Source organism: Vigna radiata, chromosome 9, assembly GCF_000741045.1.
Source record: "Vigna radiata var. radiata cultivar VC1973A chromosome 9, Vradiata_ver6, whole genome shotgun sequence".
NCBI lineage: Eukaryota > Viridiplantae > Streptophyta > Magnoliopsida > Fabales > Fabaceae > Vigna > Vigna radiata.
Window position 1 is genome coordinate 19,583,651 of NC_028359.1, and position 8,785 is coordinate 19,592,435.

The following is an 8,785-nucleotide window of genomic DNA, read 5'->3' on the forward strand; positions in this document are numbered from 1 at the left end:
GGAACTACATAATTTATTGTGTATGATTTATACTCGATCGCAAATTACTTATTGTAAAAATTGACTCACTGTAATTTTGTTGAAGAGCTTCTTAAACTATTGGCATGAGTTAAACGATTCTATCGTTGATTTTGATGGAATTTGTGAACTATTCCACAACACTCATGATTAAATATGTAATTTTTATACTGAAACCAAGTCACACTATATATATGTGCAATGCACACAAAATTCATGTAAAGATCAATAAACAAGAAAGATTTGAATAGTTCATGTTCTTAGAATAATACAACTAGGTTCAAAAGAGAGAATGCATTAAAAATAAATTTTGCAAAGCTTGTGATTAATTTTAACTAAATCGAATGAAAAATGTTTGTAAACTAGTTTTACCATGTAGTATTAGAATTTCTTTCAATATTTGAAAAGATAAAAAAAAATACCAATAAGAATAAATCAAATGAGAGATACAAAATTTATACTGATTTACTTTTATAAAAGAATTACATATAATTACTCTTTCAAACCAATGAAATTAATATCTATATCTTTCAAGTATTTGCTACACACATAGAAGAACAAGAGACAAAATTCGAAAGATATTGAATCTTACAAATCTTAAAACTTAGTTAAACCTTATTTTACAGGAGCAACTTCATTCTAACATAGCACACTCACACTACAAAAATCAAATAAGATCATCTAAAAAATATTAACCACAATAATGAAATAAAAAAAGAAAGAGAAGTAATCATTTATATAAGCTACTAAATCAAAGAATTTGAATCAATAATCTAATATAAAAGTTTTAAGATTTATTATTAGTATTATTATTATTATTATATGGATCTTAAGCAAGCATCTCTCTAATTTACAAAAGTATTTTTCAACCAATGAAAAAAAAATTACGTTCAATTTCATTAAGTGGGTTAGAAAGTATTATGTTTGATTTATATATGTAAGTTTTAGTTGACTAAAACTATTTTAATCTATAAAAAAAATCAATAATAAAAGTCTCAGTTTTAATGTGTTAACAAACTTTTAATATGTTGAAATCAATAATATCCACATTTTATTTATGTGATTTTAATCCATTAGATTGTAATTTTTTTTTTCATTTATTAAACTAGAACTACATACAGATATTAATATTCAAGTGATTTTAATTAATTAAAATTTTGTTTCAATAAATTTAAACAAAGACAATAACAAGTATTTGAGTTAATTCGCACTTTTAACAAATTAAAATGTTCTTCTTACAAAAAAATTAAAATGTTCTTTCTTACAAAACTAACAATAATCAAAACAATTCTGAACACTTTTCAAATTATCTTTTTAAGTTGATTAAATTGAAACCAAAGATCAAAAGAGTCACTTTCAACATGTTTTGTCTCAACAACTCAACAAGAAGGTCAAACACTTTAATCAAGATTTTTCTTCTATTGAATCTTCAATCATGTGGTTGGTTGAAAAAATTAAATATTTCATCTTTATATATTTTATTATATGTGAGCCACACAAGGTTTCTATTCAAATGTTCATAATTGAGAACTCCATACCCAAATACGTATATTTCAATCCTTCTTAACAGTAAAATGTTAGATGTAAGGATAAATATTTACTTTTACTATTATAATATGATTTTGCAACTATCTCGAAATACATGATGAAAAACTTACATAGGGTAAAAAAGAATCCATATTCTTAGTTCAATGGTTGATTTATTAACCAAAATTTCATGGGAGGTAAAAGAAATATAACAAAATTAAATTAAAAAATGAAGAATCTTTGAAAAATAAAAGTATCTTCATAAAATAGGGTCATTTGGGATGAATTGATGACTCCAAAAACTCATTTTGTCTCTTGTTTTATTCATTAACTGAAGTAAAGAAGGGTACTTTTGTTATGCCGAAAGCATTTGGGAAAAGTATAACGATACCAATGAAACAAAGTGTTGAACTTTCTTACAATAGTAGAATCAACCCAAAAAGGCTAACCAAATCTATATTTTTCAGAAGAGGTGGGTGAACCAATATTAGGCATCAGAGTCACATGATTATGATTCAGTTGTATAATAATAATAGTAAGCACATAACATCGACAACCTACACAATCTCAAAGTAGACAACCTTTCGTGGAGATTAAGAACCAGACTATTACATTTCCTAACTACCAATGGAAGAGTTGGAAACATTCTCAAAGCCATGGTGTTTGCACATTTTAACTTCGTTTTCTGCTGTTTTCACAATTGCACCAAGATTTTTCTTGTTATTTTCTGTTTCCATATTTTCACTTTTTCTTTGTCATTTTCACAATTCGATCAAGGTTTTTTTTTTTTTTAATTTAAAAGAGAAAATTAAAGAACAATTGAATTCCTCCAATATTATTGTCCTTACTATTGGTGATATTACACCCACGAAATTTTCTCGCTGCAAACAACCGGTTCTCACATCCTAAATATTCCAAATTATTACAAGTTGTTCTCTCTACTATTATATATATATATATATATATATATATATATATATATATATATATATATATATATAAATATAAACTCCGCCATATGAATCTTAACATTATTAAATGTTCCGTTGTCATCATTGTATTAATTCATTCTAGTGTTGTGAAGATGGCTATCTGATTCACTATGGATTGGTTACTTAATGAGTCAACTTAACCCGGTTTATTTATTAATGAGTTGAAAAAAATTCGAACTCGGTCTGATCCACCATGGGTTGGTGGGTTAAATGGGTTGGCTTACTGACTCACTTAATTACAAGTTTTTTTTAATAAAAAAATACAATTTTTTTGTAATTTAAATAATTTCATTCTAAAATGATGTTAAACTCCAAAAATAAAAATATTAACATACAATTCAAATATAATCCAAAAGCAAGCTCAAAACACCAATAAATAAGTTTATAATATTGATAATTTTTATGTCATTTATCCATTTATAAGATCAGAGTCTTGAATGAATAAATTTAGAATACTTTTCTCTCTTGAAACATCTTTTTTTTTATTCCCATTTACAAAACAATAAAAAATGTTAACTAATAATATTGAAACACAAAATAATAAACAATTAAATTAAACTAGGTGGGTTGATAAACCAACCTGGTTTACCATGGTTTCAAACCGAGTGAACCTGGTTGAAAGTTGTCCTGGACCTGTGGTGATAAGGTTGACAAGCAAGTTCTAACCCATTTTAATAACACTAATTCTATATGCTTGATTGACTAAACTCTATTATCTTAATTTTGTAACATAGTTAAAATTTTATTAAAACACAACTAAATTAATGAATTAATTAGAATAATATATGGTTAAATATGTTTTTTTATCTTTAAATTATTTTAAAATATTGTGTTTTGTTCATAAACTAAATTATATATTTATTTTTTCCTTAAACTTTATAAAACATATGTAAAACATTTTTTTATTAAAAAATTAAAATTTTGTTTATCATATACAAAACAGTCCCTATGTTGTTTGTTGGAAAAATATAAATTTTCACATAAGAAAGGGAAAATTAATTATATAATTTAATTTAGAGATAAAATATAATTTTTTAAAATTACTTGGGAACGAAATATATTTAACCTTTAGAGTAAATAGGATGTTTTGTAATTATTCTTATTAATAATGGTTTCATTGTTTCTATTGTCTGGAAAGGGTTCTTTATTATTTGAAGAGGGATCGTACCTGTAAAATACTTTCTGACCCTTAAATCAGTACGAGAATTAGAATTTTTGTATAAATCGTGTATATCAATGTTTATAAGAGAATAAGTTTTCTTTGAAGAATATTAGTTGTATTTATAGGATCAACCTCATTCATGAATCTATATTTTCCTAAGAGAATAATACTTACATGAGACATATAATTATAGTATAATAAATAGTAACAAAATAACTAAAACACCAAACTATCGAAATTTAATTATAATATATGAATATGATCTAAATACACATGAATTACTCTATAATAAAAAGACTTAAAACATTTAATTCAATTATATTTTTTAATATGACTATTAGGGCGAGGAACTATTGTAACTAAATTTTTTGCATACACAATAATAACATGTTAAAGAAACTCACTTGTTTAGCAAGTATTAACATTTTAACTGAAAAATTCTTCAGGGTTCCAATTTATTGGGCCCATGATCATAAAGAGGCTTGCCATTACAGAACGAACATGAATTGGGCCAATTCAGAATCCAAAAACCTAGTCAACAAAGTCGGTGAAGTTCTTTGAGATGAAATAGTAGTTGCAAGATCTGCTCATTTCCTTTGGGTGGTGGACCACATGGACATTTCCGACCTCAAAAGTCAGCAACTTCGGCCACACTTTGTTTTTAATTGGCAAAACAACATTCACACGGTTTGGCAGCCTAGTAAGACTTGGACTGCAACCACATCACGTTGCATTACTAATTACTAAATACAAAATTCCTTCCTCAGACCTCAGTCAATGCTTTTTCATCCAATATTTGTCTTTAATGTACCCTTTCGTACACCCTATCTCTATCATCTACCATTCTCATCTACCCTAAAGCTGTAAAATCACACCTTTTATTCACATTCACACTAGGATTCTAAAGATAAATTGCTATCAAATTTTGCAAAAACCTTGTTTCTATCTCGATCTACCACTAAAATCATATTTCCATTAACTTACATAAGCAAAAAAAAAAAAACTTATTTTTCAATTTTTGTAAATTAAATTTGATTTTCTAAACTACCCTTCACACTAATTTTATGGATAACATCTTAATTGGAACATTTTGCTTTTTAAAACCATGTTAAAAATTTAAGTATGAATTCAAGTTTTATAGTGACTATGAGAAAATTGAATTTACATCAATTTATTAAGTTCGATTGATATTATATATTTTATAATAAATTTGTCTTTGAAAAACCATGAAACTAATGATTTGTTAAAGATAGAATTTGAACTAAGTAAAGAGTATAATAATGTAATGAAAACATTTTATTCAACAAAGTAAAATTAGGTAAGATTTACTTGTATTTGAATCATCACACACATAGTCTTTTTTATTTTATTTTAAACCTAAAGTATTATGCTAAGATAAAACAAAAATCCAATTCATTGATACTCTTATAATTATTGTTTGATTACAATTTCAGTAATATACATAATAAAGATTTGAAGTAAAGAATGAAGTAAATTAATAGGGTAAAATTATAATTTTGTTTTTATGAAAGAATAGATCCGACCAAGTGCATCTCCGAATCTGAGGTTGTGTTCAATTTACTTTAGGAATAAAGGTAAATTATTGAACTCGTTTTCTGTTATAGTGAAGTACTGGTGCCGACTTTAAAGACTTGGAAGTTACCTTTGTTATTCCCAATGAAACTTCACCCCACGTTCCAACTCTTCCAACAACATACTATATCATTCTCTTTCTCTCTTTCTCTCTTTCTCTTGTGTGGTCAACCATTACACTGCTCATTCTCTTTTCACATTGAATTTTTTCTGCATTCTTCTGTATCACTGTGCAAACTTCACCCTCCATGGCAAAGCCAGAAAAACCGAAATCTGGGTGTTTTCCTGGCTTACTACGTGTGCTACTATGTGCTGGAAATGCAACTAGTCCTCCAGTGCACCCCTCTGATCATTTCACGGAATCAGATGACTCAGAAAAAGCACATTCCACCAAAGAAACCGTGGTGGTGAATGATGGTTCAACTCCTGGAGTGGTGGCAAGGTTAATGGGCTTGGATTCACTTCCAAACTCCAAATGGGCAATGAAAGGAGGGAGCCCAGATTCCGTTCCTAGAAGCAGGTCAGTGAACTTTGTGGATTACTTGCTTGAGTTTGATGCAAGCCATGCCATTCACAGAAGAGTGAAGACTTCATCATCGTTCAGAGAGGTTCCTGCTTTGTTTCAGAACCAAAAGGGTAATAATAACCTCTTTGTGCTTTGCATGGATGGTGACAAAGACGAAGAGGTGAGGAAATTGGAAATGGGTTTGGGAGAGGTGAGGAAGGTGAAGAGACAGGGGAGTAAGAACAAGGAGAGTGTGAGTGTGAAGAAAGAGAGGAATGTAGGTAAGAACAGGAAAATTTCAAAGCTGAAGAATGAGCCAAGGAGAGACCCTTCTTCTAAGCATGCTTCAAAGGGTCGAAATCTTGAAGGTAAAGATTTGTCTTCTGTGTCCTCAGGTTTCTCTAAGTGTAGTTCTTGTAGTAATAGACAAAATGGCGCTGGTTCAAGATCAAGCTCAAACACTTATTTGACAAAGAAGGGGCTTGTGCAAACAAAAGACAAGAGGAACATGAGAAACCAGAAGTTACTCTTGAAGGTTCAAAGTGAATGCAGCTTGGAAAATCGCAGTCCAGTTTCAGTTGCAGATAGCAATGACTATCCTTTCCTTTATGAAACAGATTTTCTAGGTTTGTTTTCTCTACTCAATCCCATTTTTTCATTATTTTTACTTTGGTAACTGTTGGAATAACATTGAATTTTGTTGCAAAACCCTTCTAACTGGTTTGTCATCAAACTCTCTCTCCCTTGTGAAGAAAAGGACCCAAAATAGTTGTGTTTGGTCTGTCTGAACAGTTTATGTTATTGATTTCTCATTTTTACAGACAGTGTAACTTTACACGAGTTTTTGGTACTATTTTGCTGTCAAAGTTAGAGTTTTTACATTGTTAATGTGCATGTTTTCTCATGTAATTTTTGTTAAATGAATAGCTGAACTGAAATTTTACTTAATGAAAGAAAATGCACTAAAATATCTACACAACTGTATTTAAGTCTTGTAAGTAGAAAAAGCATATAACATGTTTGTTGGATACAGCATCACTATTGCTAATTTGAACTCATGACTTAAGCACTCTACAATCGTGTTGTTGAAAATTACACAACATACCAGTTCTGTAAGCTTAAAAAGTGGCTATATAATGCATTCTTCACATAGTGTTGTAGTTTGAAAGCAATTTTAATTACTTTACCTTACTATATATGATTTTATTGCAGATGGTTCAAACACCACGGGTTCAAAGTCAAAGAGGGTATCTCCATCAGTGTTGTCCTTGGATTGTGATGTTGAAGACAGTGCAAGTACTAATAAAGATTATACCTTCATAGATGTCAACAAGGAAGCAGAGTATCTCTCAGAAATGATGTTGCAGCTTCGTACTTTGACAGAACACGATGTAAGAGAGTCAGATTGTACCTTAAAACGTATGCGTGAGAGTGAAAGTTTTAGGGATATTTGTTTGGTGTTTGAGCATAAAATTTTCGACCATTTATTATATGAGGTCGTCAATGAATTTTCTGAACTTCGTTGTTGATTTTTTTATTTTCATTTTGGTGTGTAAAGTATCAATAGATCTAGGATATTTTGTTATGATTTTGGAAATGAACCAACTATTGTGTTTTCTACATGATCGATACTATAATTCACTTCTTGTTTTCCTCAACTTTTACCTAAGATAAAGAAATCTGTAAGAATTAAAGACCATTAATGTTGTTAGTTTTTGTTACTTCTGTTACGTCTGGTCTTTATCAATATATAGGGTATTATCATTAGTAAATAATTATTATAGTAATTAGTTGTAGTCAATATTAATAACCTTTTTTATCACTAGCACAAATATATCAATGTTTAATCATAATAATCATTGACATCGTTATTGTATATCTGTCATGACTTTAAGAATAATCATTTACTGTTTCTATAATTATATTAATTTTATCCTTATAATTATTGCAACTATCATAATTATTGATATTAATTAATTGTTTGGAAATAAAAAAATAAAAAGTGAAGTCAATTTAATTCAATTAAAATTAATCTGATTACATTAAATCTAAAAATAAAGAGTAAATGACTATATGCATAGTCAACATAAGAGTTTAGAAAAATCAAAGACTAAAGTATACTTACAATCTTTGTTATTTATGAGAGTTAAATAATAATATGTTTTTTATGTTTGAATAAACCCCAAATTCATTTGTTTTTAATTTAGGATAAGTCACATTTTCAAACTAATTTTCTAAAATGATATATTACAGCATTGTTGGACATATTTCTTTGTTAAAACGATTTAATATAACCCTACTTTTTTATGTAATGAAAATATATAAAATGTTAAAACCTAAAAGTCGGATAATTTATACTAACTTTTCTAATATTTGTAATGAAAGAAGTAGATTTTTGTTTCTTTGTCTAATTGTTTTATTTTAAAATATTGTTTTTCTCTTTTAGAAAATTTGAAGATAACCTCTGAGAAAAAAGATGTCGTCCAGTAAGCTTCCTCTTCCCGCTTCCTTTTCCAGCTTCATGATTTCGATTTCTGATTCGTCTTTGCATTTTCTGATTCTTTGTTTTTGATTCGCTGTTTCTGATTTGCATTTCTGATTTTTTGTTTTTGTTTATGCATTTTCTAATTCGCTGTTTCTAATTCGCATTTATGATTCTTTGTTTATGCATTTGTAGGGAGTGAATATTTCAAAGATTTTGTTATTCTAATAACGACTATGGTGATTAAAGTAGAAATTTGGAAATATATTCCATCGGTTACTTAAATAAATAATTTTTTGTAAATCATTCATTTTTAGTAAGTACTACCTACCTACGTATGTTCATACGTATTGTACCAGGAAGGGCGCCCGGCCTCGTACATTGGGCAGGACGCCCGGACGGTTAGCATACCAATCCATAACCTGGACAGCTATTATTAACAACGGGAAATACGTCCGGGCGGTTTGGACGGACGGTCTACAAGGAAATATCAAGCCAATAATCAA

The 8,785-nt window shown here is 28.6% G+C and overlaps 1 protein-coding gene across 1 annotated transcript; it reads left to right on the forward strand.

Annotated features, from left to right (window-relative positions):
* Positions 1-5,374: 5,374 nt before the first annotated feature.
* Positions 5,375-7,424, forward strand: LOC106773848. Its single transcript, XM_014660606.2, has 2 exons — positions 5,375-6,423; positions 7,010-7,424. Exons 1-2 carry the CDS (start codon positions 5,541-5,543, stop codon positions 7,324-7,326), a joined length of 1,200 nt encoding a protein of 399 aa, XP_014516092.1. The 5' UTR covers positions 5,375-5,540; the 3' UTR covers positions 7,327-7,424.
* The last annotated feature ends 1,361 nt before the right edge of the window (positions 7,425-8,785 follow it).